Source organism: Echinops telfairi, unplaced genomic scaffold (assembly GCF_000313985.2).
Source record: "Echinops telfairi isolate 266 unplaced genomic scaffold, ASM31398v2 ScPeMD7_8;HRSCAF=38, whole genome shotgun sequence".
Classification (NCBI taxonomy): Eukaryota; Metazoa; Chordata; class Mammalia; order Afrosoricida; family Tenrecidae; genus Echinops; species Echinops telfairi.
Window position 1 is genome coordinate 2020642 of NW_022103905.1, and position 16752 is coordinate 2037393.

The following is a 16752-nucleotide window of genomic DNA, read 5'->3' on the forward strand; positions in this document are numbered from 1 at the left end:
TTTAAAGGACAGTTTTCTAAATAATTTTTCTGTAATTAAATGTTTTGAAGACTTTGTTTATTAATTAATAAGTTGTGGGTGTTAAGGATTTTGTCATTAAGTGCTGTAGAGTTGATTCTGACTCAGAATTGGCCATAAGGTTTCTCAAACTAATCTTTTTTTGTGGGGTGAGGTGGGCAAGTGAGATTATATTTGGGTGAAGATTTACAGAGCGGAACAGTTTTCCATTTTCATTTAACAATTCATGCATGCTTTTTTCATGTTATGGGTCACAATTCCTGCAATGCAAAAGCCCTTCTGTCCACTTCTTCCCTAGGCGGATTTCCATTCCTTCTCCTTTTCTAACTCTTCTGAACTTTCTCATTGGGCAAATACTGCCTTTTGATCTTAAATGGTTGATTATTCTTCTACTTATAGACCTGTTTATTGTTTGGCTGAAAACTGAGCCATGGGAGAGTTTGTTTCCAGACCCGAAGTCCTAAGGGTTCCACCAGTCTTCATTCAACCAATAAGCCTGGTCTTTTTAATGATTTTGAGTTGTGTCCCAAGTAATAAAGGTGTAATGTTTCAGAAACAGATTGCCAGGTGGCTTTCCTGTGGAGCCATTGGATGAGTTTGAACTAGAAACTTGTCCATTTGCAGTGGAGCACTTAACCATTATGAGATCAGGGTTCATTTCTCTGCATGTTAGGAGTCCAGGAATTGATGAGAGCATTATGAAACGGAAAGTTAAGCTGAAAGGCTGTTGTGTGTTTATGCTGCAGAGGGAAGCCACCTCCCACCCCCCACCCACCCCCTTTACTCGCAGGTTCTGGAGTGGTTTCTTCTATGACAGTTGTTCTTTTTCAGATGCTGAAAAACACTCGATCTAATCAGTACCATCGTTTACGCTTTGAATACTGGGCAGTAACCGCCTGGCTTCTGCCTTAAATTTCAGCCAACTCTTGATACTTCTCTTGTTTATGGTTCTGCTCCTTCTATCCTATTCCACTTAGGAGTTTTATGCCTTCTTGAGCTAATGCAGGAAAGAGTGAGTGGTAGCTTCCTTGGTGATAAGCTTTACAATGCATTAATTGTTTAAATCTAGAAAGCACTTGACGAAAATGGTCTCCCTTATGACATTCTTAACTGTAGTGAAAGGTATGTTTTCCCTGAGACGCCTTTAAAATTGTGTGGCTTTGGTAATTATGTGTGTGTTGTAGCTCCCTCCCTTCCAGATAAACCTTTTTTGTAAGTTTGGTCCTTATCATCCGTCTGAAGTACTTAAGCTCCAAATTCCACTTGAATTATTTTGAGATGCCTAGCCTTTCCCCCACCCCACCAAAACATGACTTGCAGGAAGGAGGCTTAGACTAGGAAGAGAGTTTAAATTAGAAATTGATAGTCTGGGAGCTTTAAGCCCTCTTAGTATTCTCATCTTGTAAATTTCCTGCCCAAAGATTTTGCAAAGGCAGTTCACTAGGAATGCAGGGAGTGCTAGGCTGTAGATGCAAAGATTTAAATCCTTTCAGCCAGCACACAGAACACGAGGGCATAGGGGGCTGAGGCAGGCAAAGCACACCTGTGCCGCCTCTGTCAAACCCAGGAGGAAGACATACGTGCCCTCTAAATTAGTCGTTTACTATGCTGGGAATGACAGATTCAAGAGGAATGGTGTTGCATTCATCCAAAAGGACATTTCATTATCTTGAAGTACAATGTATCTAATAGGATAAACTCTAAACACAAGCCCAGTCAATTTAGCTCTTAAAATCTGCAGCTACCACTAAAGCTAGTGATGATGAAATTGAAATATTTTACATCTTCAGTCAGAAATTGATCAAACGCTCTCAAGGTGCATTGATGATTATTGACAATTGGAGGACAAAAGTTGTAAACATTGGAAGGAATAGTAGTTGGAAAATAAAGTGATAGAAATGAAGCTGGAAATTGCATGACCGAGTTTTACAAGCCCAATGACTACTGCAAATAACTCCCAACACAAAAGACATTCATAGATGTGGCTTTCCGAGAGGAATGCACAGAGATCAAATTGACTGCAAATGTGGGAGGAGGCAATGGAGAGCTTACGTAGCAGGAGCTAAAACCAGGCCAGGGACTGATGGACAGCCTAGCAATTTCTCATATGTAAGTTCAGGTTGAAGTTGAAGGAAATGAAATCAAGCCCATGAGAGCCAAATGATGACTTTGAGTCTATCTCACCGGAACTTTGAGGGCATCGAATACTAGTAACAGAAGACTAGCTGTGGGATGATACTAAGTACATACACGAGGGAAGCAAAAGGTCATTTAAAAAGGCCCTTGGGCCTAAATATTGATCTGTGTGGCTACAAAAGTAATGGGGAGGGGGAACATGGGAAAGAAAAAGAAGAAACTGAAACTTGTTCTTAATCGTAGAGTCAGGCAAATGGAAGAAATGCTGAAGTCAAAGAGCTGAACAAAATTTCAAAGGGCAGCTTAAAACAGGAAAATTAATGAAAACCAAAGTAAAATGCAAACAAAACCTAAAAATATACTCAGCACACCTTAAGTTGAAAGAATTCAAGGAAAAAAATTCAAGCCTCAAGTTGCAATATTGAGAGATTCTACGGGCAAAAACTTGAATGGTACAGGAAGCATAAAAAATGTAAAGAATAGACAGTCACTTTTTTTAATAGCCACTTTACTAAAAAGAACATTGGCATTCCACCATTTCAAATGGTAGCATGTAAGCGAGAACTAGTGGCACGACAAGAAGTTTAAGCTGTACTTAAGCATTAGTTCAAAACAAGACTCCAGGAATTGAAACACCAATTGAAATGTTTCAACAAGTTGATGAAGTGCTGGAAGCACTCGCTTTTCTATGCCAGGAAATTTGGAAGACAGCTAGTTCACCAACTGAATGGAAGAGATCCATATTTACACCCATTCCATAGAAAGGAGACCCAATAGGATGCAAATTATAGAACAGTATCATTAATGTTACAGGCAAGTAAAATTTTGTTGAATATCCAACAATGGTCGAGCAACAGTACATTGCCAGAAGTTCAGACTGGATTCAGAAGATGTGGAACAAGGGATAGCATTGCTGATGTCAGATGAGGCTTGGCTGAAAGTAGAGAACACCGAAAGATGTTGACCTGTGTTTTATTGACCACGCGAAGGCATCTGTGGATCATAACAAACTGGATACCCTTGAGAAGAATGGGAGTCCCCAAACACAAAATTGCCTTCATGCAGAACCTGAACATGGATCAAGAGGCAATTGAGCGAACAGAACAAGGGAAAACTGCAATGTTTAAAATTTGGAAAGGCGTGCATTAGGGTTGTGTCCTCTCACCATACTTAATCTGTGCTACGCAAATCATCAGAAAAGCTGGACTATATGAAGATGAATGCAGCATCAGGATCAGAGGAAGGTTTATTAATCTGCAATATGCAGGTGAGACAGTCTTGCGGAAAGTGAGATGGCCTTGAAGCGCTTGTTGATGAAGGTGGGGAATTGCCACCTTTGACATGGATTACAACTTAATGTCAAGAAGACCAAGTTTCTCACAACTGGCCCAGTAGATAACATTGTAAGCAACAGATCCACAGCTCATGGAATCAACAGGCAAGATATCAAAGAACACACTGCAACGGGTTAAATCTGCTGCCCTAGGCCTCTTTTAGGTATTGAAAAGCAAGGATGTTATTTTTGAGGAGTAAGGTGGCCCTAACCCTAGCTTTGGTGCTTTCACTTGTCCCACATGTACATGAAAGATGGACATCGAATGAAGACCGAAGATGAATCTGCATTTAAATTAGGATGCTGGTAAGAACACTGAAAGTACTATGGACTGCCAAAATAACATACACATCGCTCTTGGAAGATGTACAGCTTGAAGGCACCTTAGAAGGGAGGGCGGCAAGACTTTGTCTCGTGAACCTTGGGTGTATTCCCAGGAGAGACCTGTTCCCTGGAGAAAGAACATCATGCTTGGTAGAGGGGCAGCGAGGGAGGGGAAAAAAATGAGCTGATGCCAGAGACTTAAGTGGAGAGCAAATCATTTGAGAATGATGAGGGCAATGAATGTACCAATGTGCTTTGCACAATTGATGTATGTATGGATTGTGATCAGAGTTGTATGAACCCCTAATAAAATGATTTTAAAAACTCAAACAAAGGAAGACCCTTGATGAGACGGAGTGACTTGGCTGCCATCATGGGCTGGAACGTGGTGAAGGTTGAGGATAGGGCAGGGCTGGGCAAGTGTGATTCTGTTGTACATAGCTAGGGTCATGCTGAGTAGGAATGGAGCCAGGGGCATCTAACAATGAGGAATGAGGGTGACACTGTTTTACTTCCAAGGTGGTATAGACTCATTTTCTGGCTCATTTGGCTTTTGAATGGAAAGGTAGAAATTTGTGAGGGAGATGCATTTAGCACAGTTACGTGGCACTGAGGAGCAAAATATTTTTAATGGAAGGTGTGCAAGAGGAAATGTTTTAAAAGTATGCTTTATCTGTTTCATCCTCAGTAAGTTGAAGTGATATGGAACTAAAGTCGAAAGTGTAGGCAGTCAAAACTGATCGGCCTCACAATCCCAATTCTACCTTACAAATCCGGCTAGACCGGAGGATGTACACTGGTACAGATAGGAACTGGAAACACAGGGAATCCAGGACAGATAAACCCCTCAGGACCAGTGATGAGAGTGGCGATACCGATACCGGGAGGGTGGAGGGAAGGTGGGGTAGAAAGGGGGAACCGATGACAAGGATCTGTATATAACCCCCTCCCTGGGGGACAGACAACAGTGACAAAATAATTTCTAAATTATCAAGGGTTCATGAGGGAGGGAAAAAAATGAGCTGATACCATGGGCTCAAGTAGAAAGCAAATGTTTTGAGAATGATGATGGCAACAAATGTGCTTGACACAATGGATGGATGTATGGATTGTGATGTGTTGTAGGAGTCCCCAATAAAATGATCTTTAAAAAAGTGACTGGCTGTGATTGAGGATCCTTAAGGGAGTGGACACTAGAACCGTATAAACTTTATAGGGTTTTAGAGTCTAAAGGTATATATGCACAGGTGAGTTCTTGATTTGGTGCCAGCTGGAAGGGAGGCTGCTGGGACTCTGAAGGGTCTTGTGGGACCACACAGGTTTAGGGGTTCTTAGGATACTTGTCAGATTACTTCAGGCAGACTTTTATCACTCAATAAATAACTCCACGGAGGCCAGGGGGGCCATGTGATTGGTAATGGGAACCACAGTCAGTTTTGGGGTAATACTCCCTGACTGGCGGGCAGGTAGTCCTGTGGACCAGGCCCTCATTGACCTTTGTATCCCATGGAATATAGAAGACCATAACCAGTTCTGTAGTTACAGGGCTCCATAGACAGCTGGGATAATGTCACAGAGCTCATGGGGGGGGGGTGGGATCCATTCTTTTCATTCTCTTTCCCTCGTAAACTTTGAAGAGCCCCCTCATTAAATAAAAATGAAAAGTATGAGGTTTATTGCTGTAGTAATAACCTTCTATTCACTTCGTAGGAAGTGCTTTCTGCCCTGTGCTCAGGGCTTCAGTCAGAACATTAGATTGAAGCTGCACCATCAAGGTTCAAGTTTGGGTTTTAAAACGAAGTAGTTAACCTTGGGGTGGGGGGTCAACCTTGGTTTTCTTCACCAGGAAATGAGACCCATTTTATTTATAAATTTCCCCCCATATTTCTCAGTTTCTAATAGCATGTATATTTGGTGGGAAGTTGAAAAACAAAGCAAAAAAACTCCCTGCCATCGAGTCAAATCTGACTCACAGTGGCCCTATAGGACAGGCTAGAACCCCCACCCCCACCCCCCGTGACTGGTGGTTTCCCACCACTGACCCTGTACTTAGTGTAGCGTGTCGCCATGATGCCACCAGGGCTCCTGTGGGTAACAGTGGCTATTAGTAAAATGCTTATTTTGCATGATTCCTGCCCTGAGCGGCAATTAGGTTATGTGCTCTCATTGGCATTTTTAATTGACGTGTTGGTCACTCTTAAGGGGAAGAGGGACTGTTAGTGTAGAAAGAAAGAGCCCACTCTTTTCCATGGTATTTAAATATTTATTTAAGTTTAAAAATAATCTTCATGGCACCAATGATTTTATGCTAACGACATACAGCATATGTAGAAAAAAGTACATTGCTTGGGAGGAAAATGTAACTTAGAATTTTTGGCACACAAAAGGTTAACAACGATTACTTTTTAAATGAAACTAAGAAATTCACATTTGCAGGTAGTTTACCCTCTACTGCTTCAAAGATGCCGCGCACTATTCTTTAGTAAGTTTGATTTCCTCTGATGGATGAAGCTATGGAAACCATTCTTTTTCCTACAATGAGATCAAACTAATTTTCAGAGAAAATAGGAGACACAGTGGAACACGATAAAATCAGGGGAAAAGCTCCGAACAATTTCAAATGGTAGGGAGAATCCAGAACAAGATTGGTCACCATCAAAGGAGGTGTGTTAATTCAAGCACTACTTAAAAAGCAACTTGAAGGAAACTTTTCTATCCATCTTTTATGAGATTAACCCTGGGAGAAAACCCCCATACCACCCCAAAGTTTCTGTTTAGAGAACAAAATTCAGCTGTTGGAAGGGGTATGGCCTATTGGATGTTTACAACTCTAGACACGAGTAACGTATCGGGGAATGGAATACTGCATCTTTCTTCAAGGTGAACATGAAAGGTCAAGGGTTGAGGCTGTAACTCACTGCATAGAAACACCATATTCTACAGACTGAGGTAGGAACACTACACTAAAAGATAATCTATGTTGCATAAGACACCCAGGTCAAAACTAGCCCCCTATCTCCTGACAGCCTTTTCCTCTCTGTCTACTCCCCGCCCCCCCTGTCTACTTCTCAATCCAGCTCTGTCCTGAAGGAAGTCTTTCCTATGTAGATGACAAGTGGCAGTGACCATTGCTTTTAAGTGATCCTTCGTTTTTATCAGGATCTCCGTTTGTTTTGTCACTTGGGAACTAGATGTTGGTGACTCTGCTCAAATCATTGCTGGTATGGAAATGATCAGCTCAGCCCTCTTCCGGTCTAGATTCCAAGGCGTGTGAGCAGTCCCTTCTTGGTCTTGCTCAAGGTAACTTCAGACATCTCTCTGCTGGTTGGTTATTCAAACACCCTTTAAACAAGCAACCCCAGGGCCTCCACAGGCTGAGGGCAAGGGCTGGCGGGGGTGGGTCCTAGATCTCTAAAATGTGTTGGAGCCGAAGCAGATCCAACCCCCTCTGTAGTCCATACTGGGAAGAAGCAAGGTTTTTTTGGTCTAGATCGAAGTGGGCAAATTATGACCTGTGCGCCCAACTGAGCTCACTGCCTGTTTTTGTAACTAAGTAACTGTAACTGGGCTACAGCCAGGCTTTGTTTATCTGTGACTACTTTTGTGCTACAACGGCCACAGAGTTGAATAACTGTGGCAGGGCATGGCCCACAAAATCAAAGTTATAAAAAAATCACCAGGTGTCACCTTGCAGAAGTTAACCTAACCCCTGGTCTAGCTGAAAGAGTTCTCTCTTTAAAATCTTCCCCATCCCAAAACACCTGTTATATTCTAAACGTGGGCTTAGGTCTACTGCCTTGGGACAGGCTGGAGGTCACGCCTATAAATGATTCATTCTGTCAGCCTTTGGGCTGCCCAACATCACGGGTGTCGCTGACCACAGTTAAGAGGCATCTGCAGTCCTTCACTGTGGGTTGGGTCCCAGGAATCTGTCCACTAACAATCCTTAAATAAGTCGTCGGGCCCCAGATGGCTCAGACATCTCTCCCTGTGTTGAAAACGGGATCTTGTGTGGGATTGGTGATGGGTTTTCAGCGGTGCCGCTGAGCTTGGGCCACCTCCCACTCACCCATCACAGGCTTCCTTCCCTTCCAAGGACAGCTTCCCTTGGCTTAGAACTTGGGTTTCCTGGTGCAAAGGCTGACCCTAGAGGGCAGTCTTTCTACATCTAAGTATCATCTCTTTGCCACGTTCTTTTGTAGCCATTTCTTAACAATCCTACTTAAAGGGATTCTCTTCCGGGTCCCTTCCAAGGCTGTTTGACGATCTTGGAAATTCTGTTTTCTGAAGCTTTGCAATCTCAGGATCAGTTTCTTTCTTGCATCGTTTAGTTCATCAGGTGCTATTTTCTTAATCCATAAAGTAAAAGCAAAATAGGAATTGATAAGAAAATAACATTTCGTTGTTAAAATATAAATTGAAATAGTCTTTTTTTTTTGGGTGTGTACAAAATATGCACTGCTCTCTGACTGTAACAGTCTCTCAGGTAACTTTAGCTCTGATGTCTGCCAGCCACACCTTGCCCAGCACTTCCGTCAGTACTCTCTGGCACCACGGAGTCAATTAACGCCACCGAAGCACTAGAAAAATCTTGAGGTTCTTCAGAAAAGGGAAAAGAAAAATAGAAGAAGAAGAAGAAGAAGAAGAAGAAAAACCACTACAACACCACAGAAGGCTAAAAGTTCATTATTCACAACTCATGGCGGTGCCCTCCCGGCTCTAGTCTAAGGGGACAGACTTACCCCACCCCTGCTGCTGCTGGCTGCTGCTGTAGCCGTGGTCCCTTCAGATGCCCACTCTGCTCAGATTTGAAAAAAAAAAAAAAAGGAAAAGAAAATCCAGCTCAGACCATCATACGGAGCAAACTTTCCATTTAATCATTCTACACGGGTGATAACTTGTTAAAAAGTTCTGCCTGGCGAGAGAACGGAAAACAATCCCCATTGTCCAGACCCCCGGCCTGGCCTGGCCTGGCCCTCGGAGGCTGCAGCGATGAGTCTACCAGATGTCTCAGTAACGCCAGTAGGTAAGCTCCCGTAGGACACACAAGACAACCAACTGCTCGCCTGCCAGTCTTCAACCAGTGTCCCCTCTGCTCGGTGACACTACTGCGATGATCAGTAATCATAGTAAAATAAATGATCTTTATTTGATACTTTGAAAATAATACACATCTATGAAACAAAAAATCAAAATTCAAACCCAAAAATTCTCCTGCAAATTGGAAGGATGAGAAAGAGAGTCACTGAGCCTTTCTTGAAAGAACCTCTGAAGAAAATGGATTCTCCCAGTTTGTTGAGACAGACAGAGCTCGGGCCTGTCCATTTCCTCTGGGAAACAACCCTCCTAGGCTGCAGTGGACTTTGAGTCATGAGAGGAGGACTTGGTACATGTGCCGATGGTTCCGCGGTGGGTCCCTTTGCTGGGAAAGGGTAGCCGGGCTCTCCTGGGTCCGCCTGGCTAGTTATTGGGAGGAGTACTGCCTTCTCAGGTGTCAATGAGCAGGCCCACCACTGAGCGGATTTTGCAGGCAAACCATCGCCTGAGGGGACAAAAGTATTGATAGTGGAACTGTTCAAACTCGGGGGTCTGGCGGATATCTCGGAAAAAGGCAATGTCAAGGTCAGACTCGGTAAGCACGATCAGGAGGAGGAGCAAAACAAAGAGGAGTCCCATGGTCACAAGGAGCAAACGGAGGACACTTAAAACAAACTTATTCACCTGTTCCTCCTCCGGCCTGCCGGGCCTGTGACACAGGGCCCTCAGCTCTCCCCCAAGGGCCTCCACCTGTGCAGCCGTCGGGGTGCTGGCCTCAGACTCCCTCTCCTCCTCGATGCTGCGGGTGGCGCCGTTGATCTGCCGGGAGAGCAGCATCAGCTCCAGGCTGCGCTCGGCCACGGGCGTGGGCAGCACGCTGTCTGCAGGGCTGTAGGCCTCATCCGCGATCACGGCCACGCGCTCGTTGCTGTCCGCCCGGATGCTTCTCCCGTGCGTCAGGAAGGAGTCCCCGTGGGAAGAGGAGCGCACCGGCGTGGAGTGGGCACTGTCCCGGAGGGACTCGAGACCTGGTGGGGGGCGGGAGGAGGGGGGGGAGACAAGAGGAACAGGGGTAGGCTTTCCACGGCACAACACATCGTTTGGCTCATATGCTGGGAGAGGATGCTCCCTGTACCCCTCCTCTGGCCGTCAGAAGTGGCCACTGCACTTCACTGTAAGAACAGGACAAGAGTAGCCAGTGGAGTGGCCATGATTTCTGGCTTTGGAAGGGAATGCACATCTCAGCCAGAGCTAAGGCCTTCTACAGGAGCCTAATCGGGCCTCGCAGGCTGAGGGCCATGAGAGGCAGGAAGGGGACAATGGGGACATGCTTTGTCTACTCAGGTTTCATCAAACACAAATGGCTTCTGGGGCTGAGAGTCCTTGTGCCCACCCAGCATGCAGCTCCTATCATTCACTATGGTAAGATTTTTTTTGTTCTGATGATGCCTTATACCTGATCCCTTCGACACCTCGTGATCGCATAGGCTGGTGTGCTTCTTCCATGTGGGCTTTGTTGCTTCTGAGCTTGATGGCCGCTTGTTTACCTTCAAGCCTTTAAGACCCCAGACGCTATCCCCAGGAGATAGCCGGGCACCATCAGCTTTCTTCGCCACATTTGCTTATGCACCCATTTGTCTTCAGCAATCGTATCATGGAGGTTAGCACACAATGATATGATTTTTTGTTTTTTGATGCCAGATAACTGATCCCTTCGGCACCTCGTGATCACACAGGCTGATGTGTTCTTCCATATGGGCTTTGTTGCTTTTGCGCTAGATGGCCACTTGTTTACCTTCAAGCTTTTAAGACCCCAGACGCTATATCCTTTGATAGCCGGCACCATCAGCTTTCTTCACCATTTTTGCTTATTCACCCGCTTTGTCTTCAGCGATTGTGTCGGGAAGGGATTCACCTATTCTTGCTAGCAATCTACCCATGAATCTTTTTCTTTCTTTTTTGCTGAGGGAGACAAACATTTTCTTTTTTTCAGAGCCTGCAAAGGGCTAAAGGTATAGCAGGGACCAGCAACACTCCCGACTAGCGGACTTGGGCTCGCAGGCTTTGAGCGTGGCCCACATCGCAGCTGCCAGGAGCGGCTGCCTGCTTCAGGGTCCACGTGGGCATTGCCCACTCCTGACCATCTCTGCGCTGCCTCAGTGGCTCTCCCTGCCTCTCTAGCCCAAGACAAGAAAAGCCAGCCCCGCTTCTGTTGCTAGGAAATAAGCCTCAGCGTTCCAAGACGGAGCCAGATTCCTAGGCTTCGGGAAGGTTCCGACTAAGGAGGGCAGATTAGGGAGTTTGTCACTGTTCATCTTTATCCACAGGCCCAAGGGCTCCTGAAAAGGCATCTGTAACCTTGATCAGTGTCACATGCTCCTCGCCTCTTAGGGGATGGCCCCGGTTTGTGTCCAGGTGGCCTTGTCATAGTAGCGTCTCAGAGGCCAGCTGAGGTTCTCCAGAGGGTGCACCCTGAGAACCAGGTATAAGCGAAGGGGAGAGGGACAGGGCTGGGGAGGGGAGGCCGGACACCTGCTCTCTGTTGCCTCGCCAGGAATATATTCGCCACAGCTCCCAACCTCTGCTCTCAGACACCTACGATCCCTGCTATATTCTGTTTACCCAGTGCATCGATGCTAAAATCTTAGACAAGGATGTTTTCAACTTTTCAAACTTGCAGGGTATCTTTCAGCAACTCCACGAAGTAGTGAGAGTGAGAGGTTCTGGAATTTGCCTGAGGTCACGTGGATAGTTGTTACTGGCAAAGCCAAGGTCAGAACTCAAGGCTCTTTCTAGTTCACAGTGCCGCTGACGGGGCCAGCATGCATTTATATCAACAGCTTGCCCCTGCCCAAGATGGAATTCTCCACTGCTCAAGAACTGTTGTGAAGAGACCTGGAAGAGCCCCGCCCACCTTTCTAGCCTCCCGATGTCCCTCTGACCTCTACTTCTTTTGTCCGGGATTCCTTTCTGAGTTGCACAGGCAGTGTGAGGAGTTTGTAACACGTGATGTGTTCTGAGTTCCTGACGGCAGCAGTTGTTCGCTCTGCTCCCTCCCCAAGCACTTCTCTAGCCCCGCCCCAATCTCAACCTCAGCCAGGGGCGCAGGGCACCTGACAAGCCTCCCAAGGGCCCCCCCCCCACCAGTTGGCTTAATGCAAGTTTCCCTTGGTTTACATTTCAACCCTAAGGTTGCTGGGGAAGGCGTAAGGCAGAAATGGCGACATCGGAGAAGAAATGAAGGGCACCAGAAGCCACAGTCGTGGTGGGTGCCCTCAGGAAACAAGAGAGCGGCCGTGTAGACTCTTCCAGTAGACTCCCTGACAGTTACAATTAGGCAGTGCATGTCACTCTCCCTGCCACAGAAGCCCTTCCTGCAAGGTCAGTCCTGGACAAGCAGCATCCTCTTCACTATTGTGGAATCCACCACCGCCCTGTCCTGTCCTCGCCCTGTCCCGTTCCGTTAGGACATTTACCTTTGGAATGTTTCCGCTGGCTCCCTGGCCCAGAGGTGGCTCCTGGAGGGCTGAGGGGCACAGCGGCCTGGACCCTCACCCGGAGCCGGGGCCCCATCCTCAGGATGCGCACACTCAGGGGCCGAGCGCAGTGATTAATCACCCGCAGTTGAACGTGGACTCTGGTGTGAATCTGAATCAGACTCTTCCCCATCGTGGCCCCCCGGGAGGCAGACGCTTCTTCACGCAAGCAGTTCTCTTCACGAAAGCCGGCCAAGTAGGGGCGGTGTGTAGAGAGGGTAGGGACAGAAAGCCAGCTAGGGACACAGGGTGTTAGCTGATCTCAGAGCACCGGAGCCCCATGATGGTGCCTCTGTGCTGGAGAGAGAAGGCAGCTAGCTCCCGGGCCTCTGAGCTTCAGGGCTGGAGCAGCTCTGGGAGGCCGCCTTATCAGGGGACCAGACTCCGTCAGAGGCACACAGAGCTTGCCCAGCCTGTAGCTCTATCCCCGAGACTCGTGTAAGGGAGCATGAGGGACAGCACAGGGAACAGTCCCAAGGGTCGTTGGAATCAAGTATGTCCCATAAAGTCCCCAAGACACGGGACTCTATCAGGCCATGTATGGTAGAGGCCAGGCCATGGTGTCAGTGACGTCCCACTGTCACCACTAATCTTGGGCTGAGTGGCTCTAAATTGTGAGGAGGTGTCACTGAGTTGAAGAGGCTCTGGCATGGGAAATGGGCTGTGACCAGCGCCCACTGGACTCTACACGATTGGCTCCCTGCTACTGGGTGGAACAGGGTGCAGTGGGTGAAAGTCATGGACACACCCCAGGGTCCTTTCTGGGTCAGGCCTGCTGCTAAGAATAGGGCCAGCCCAAAGCAGAGTCCTTCTTGAAGGGTCCCGGTTTATGGAGGCGACAGTGTTTCGTTCAAACTAAACTGGTATTTTACACATCTCCCCACCATTTGCAGCCCCAGAGAGTGCAAATAAGGCCTCCCCCCAAGACCTGATAGTCCTGTGCCTTACTCAGGGGACGTGGAGCCTCACACTGAGAACGTGACACACCAGGAAGTCCTAAACGCACACCCGATGTCCTCCCAGGAGAATAACCGAGAGGTTGCCTTCTTAACCCACACAATTCATTTTCATTAGCAAGCAGCACTCTGATGGAAAGAGCAGAGGGCGCTCTCTCCCGCAGCCTCCACCTCATGATCCCAGGAAGAAGCCCCTGCTTCCTGCCCTCTGAACCCTGAGGGTGAGCGCTGAACTCCACACCTGGTTTCAGCCTGTGGGGCCAGCTGGATCTATTGGTCGGCAGAGTGACTCTCCTCAGGCTTTGATTTACCCAGAAATCGAGAGGTCCTATGTTAGGTTCACTGAAGACACACAGACTCCCTCTCCTCCTCGAAAGAGGTGGAGGAAGGTGCAAGGACTGGGTTTCCTTCCGGAGAGCAGGGTCAGGTGCTAGCTGAGACCAGAGGACAGCCCGCTGTAACGGAAGCGGAAGGTGGTGGTATTGGTAGCGACTGGAATGCTGCCGCAGTTACTCGGATCCACATGCAAACAGTGGAGACTGCTCAGATCACGAAAACCTCTCGACAGGAAGCAGGGTCAGGATGGTCTGCAACCTGGTCCACTTTACAGGCAGACCGAAAGCAAGCCGTCACTCAGACCTGCAGTCCCCATCCTGGCCTGCGTGATACTCCCCAGCACCTGATAGATCATTTGCAATCCCAGGAGCCCTGGTAGAGCAGCAGGTTAAGCACCAGGCCTCGACCCACAACGTCGATGGTTCAAATCCACCAGCCAACACTTTGTGGGAGAAAGACGAGGCATCTGCCTCTGCGAAGATGTCCAGCACTGGGAACCCTAGAGAGCCCTGTGCTGTGTCTCACAGGGTGGCTCTGAGCTGGAATGGGACCGCCAGGCAGTGGGGTTGGTTTGGTGTTTGGGGAGGAGAAGCTCTGGGGAGGAGCCCAGAAGGCATCCCCAGGAAGTCACGCTCACCTTCCATGATGGAGATGTGAACAGCTCTCCGGCGGGTCCTGGGGACACTGCTCAGCCTGGGGCCGTGGGTGATGGAGGGGCAGCTCTGACTCGGAACCATCCCTGCCCTGAGGTTACGGGACAAAGAGAACCCTGTTAGTGCCATGCATGTCAGAGGTGCTCCGGACTCGGATTCCACCCCCAGCCGCGAGCGCCGTGGCCCTGAGTTCAGTGTTGGCCTGGGGGTGCTGTGCGTGACACACTGGTCTGCTACGCACAGGGGCAGTGGTTTGAAACTACCAGCACATTGCGGGTCAAGGTGGGCACTTCCCACTCCCGTAAAGAGTTCACGGTCTTGGAAGCCCGGGAGGGGGTGGGGTGGGTTCTACTCTGTGGAACTGACTCGACGGCAGTGGCTTTGGTGTCCCAATTTGGTTTAAAGACTTTTCATCCCGTGCCTTTGTCTCTGTCTTCGGATCCCAGTCAGCAACACTGGCTCAAACTTCCTAACCTCCTGCATCCCCGGCCCACCTGGACAAGTCTTTCAGACCACTGGCCTCTGGGAGGAGAGGCCCCGGATGCGCAGTGATCCTACATCACCACCAATACTGGCAGCCTCCCTTGAGTGCCGCCAGAGCTGCTGGAGGCAGGGGATGAAGCTCCTGTTCTCAGTGGTGAGGGCCGGTGGAGGACTCTGAGTCCTGGCCAGTTATGTTCCGACTGAAATTTGCCAGCCTGAGCACACAGTGGCCGCTGGATCTGTAAGCGGCACTCCATCCTTCCCTCCCTCATTCTCCGTCAAGGACTGGGGACACCAAGGCGAGAGACTTACGCCCCCACCTTCAATTGCGATGGTCTCTTCACTCTCCTGCCCTGTCCACCTGCCCTTCCTGGTCACTGCTGTGGTCAGGAGCTTTGCAATAGTCATACTCTTGAGAGCCTTAGATCTGGGCTCGAACTGGTTTACATGGGGTGGGGAGCGGGGGTCAGGTGGGGTGGAGGTGGGGGAGCCCCAGAGCCTACCTGTGTATCTCCGGTGGCTCCCGTTTAATCTTGGCACTAGACTCCATTACCTCCTTGGCGACGCGGCCACTGTAAATAGTATAATATAGTCCAGCATCAAGAAAGGAGACAGAGTTCCGGGCCTGGGCTCCTCTCCAGGGTCTCAGAGGTTTGGGCTGAAGCAGGAGGTGGGCCCCTTGGGCCTTCTGGTCCCTGAGAGAGGCTTGTTTGTTGGGGTAAAGAGTCCTACAATATCCCGGCAGCCTGGCTTAGGAGGTTCTAGCTCTGGCATCTTTGGGCCCTTCCATCCCCATTTGTGAATGACTCCCCATTGTCCAGGACATCATCTCCCCCCAAAATAGATGACTCAAATCTGGCAGTGAGACAAAAGTAGAATCCCGAGCCCGCTCGTATTTGTGGCTGTGAGGAGGAAAGAAGGGAAAAGGTAGAAAAACATAAACCCTACAGGAAAAGCAGGGAAAAGGCAAAGGGGTTAGGAGACAGGAGGATTGCCTAAAAACCTCAGGCTTTTCTGGGGGTCCCCCAGTTTCTTTGTTCTTGAGGGCAAAGGCCACTGAGCACCTGCTCCCCAGAGAAGGGTCTGAAAGTAGATGCACAACGTTTACTTACTACTTACAGTCACTATTTACCTGTATCGGAACCGGCTCCCTTTGAAGAACAAGTTGCTGCTGGACACGGTGCGGACTTGGCTTGACTTCTCCAGCCTGCAGCAGAAGGCAAAGTCCACGGTACGGATGGCCAGGTACTTCCCCCGCCCGGGCTAAGGCCCTGCGTCCCCCGCTCCTTCCAAAGGCTACTTTTAGGGAACTTGACTGAGGAAAAAGCCTTCCAGAGCCCACACACGTCTCTGCCCTTCCTTTAGCGTTGGCACACTATGCTCTCGCCCAGTGGGCCTCCTGCCTCAGGGTCAGGGGTCAGCCTGATTGAAACCCATTTTAAGGTTGGGGATGATGGTCTGGGGGCAATCATAGAATGACACGTTATCTAAGCCCAGGCAGGTCACTTACGTGCAGTGTGGCCTTGGGCAAACCTCTTAGCCTCTCTTAGCCTGTCTTCTCATCTATGAAGTGATGGAGCTGGAACTACTGGACCTCGCGGTCCCCTCCAGTCCTAGCCTCTGGCAACTTGTGTCAGTCCATGCCTGGTTGGGGAAGTAGCTGTCCTTTCTACTCCATCTCCCACTTGGAGAATCTTAAAGGGTTACATTTCAAGAACATATATTTAAGTTCTTCAATGAAGAAACTAGCTTAATGTTTTCATAAAAGCTCCCTTGATTTTATGATTTTAAGTTGGCACCATCCCTCTTGAGATAGCTATTGTGGTTGTATTGGGCTTTGGGTGAGAGTTGACACGGCAAGTCCTGCGACTCCTGCACACAGCCCTCCATGCCCTTAGCTGCGGCCTTCAAGTTCTACCGGTGCGCTCCTCATTTCCACG

The 16752-nt window shown here is 48.5% G+C and overlaps 1 protein-coding gene across 1 annotated transcript in view; it reads right to left on the reverse strand.

The window, feature by feature from the left end:
- Positions 1-6060: 6060 nt before the first annotated feature.
- The window catches only part of FRMD5 (FERM domain containing 5), a 348700-nt gene continuing 338008 nt past the window's right edge, over positions 6061-16752 (reverse strand). Inside the window, 7 exon segments of the mRNA XM_030884528.2 lie at positions 6061-8410; positions 8554-8572; positions 8574-8609; positions 9533-9876; positions 14314-14420; positions 15316-15384; positions 15945-16019. Coding sequence (XP_030740388.2) covers positions 8304-8410; positions 8554-8572; positions 8574-8609; positions 9533-9876; positions 14314-14420; positions 15316-15384; positions 15945-16019 — 757 coding nt within the window. The 3' untranslated portion in view covers positions 6061-8303.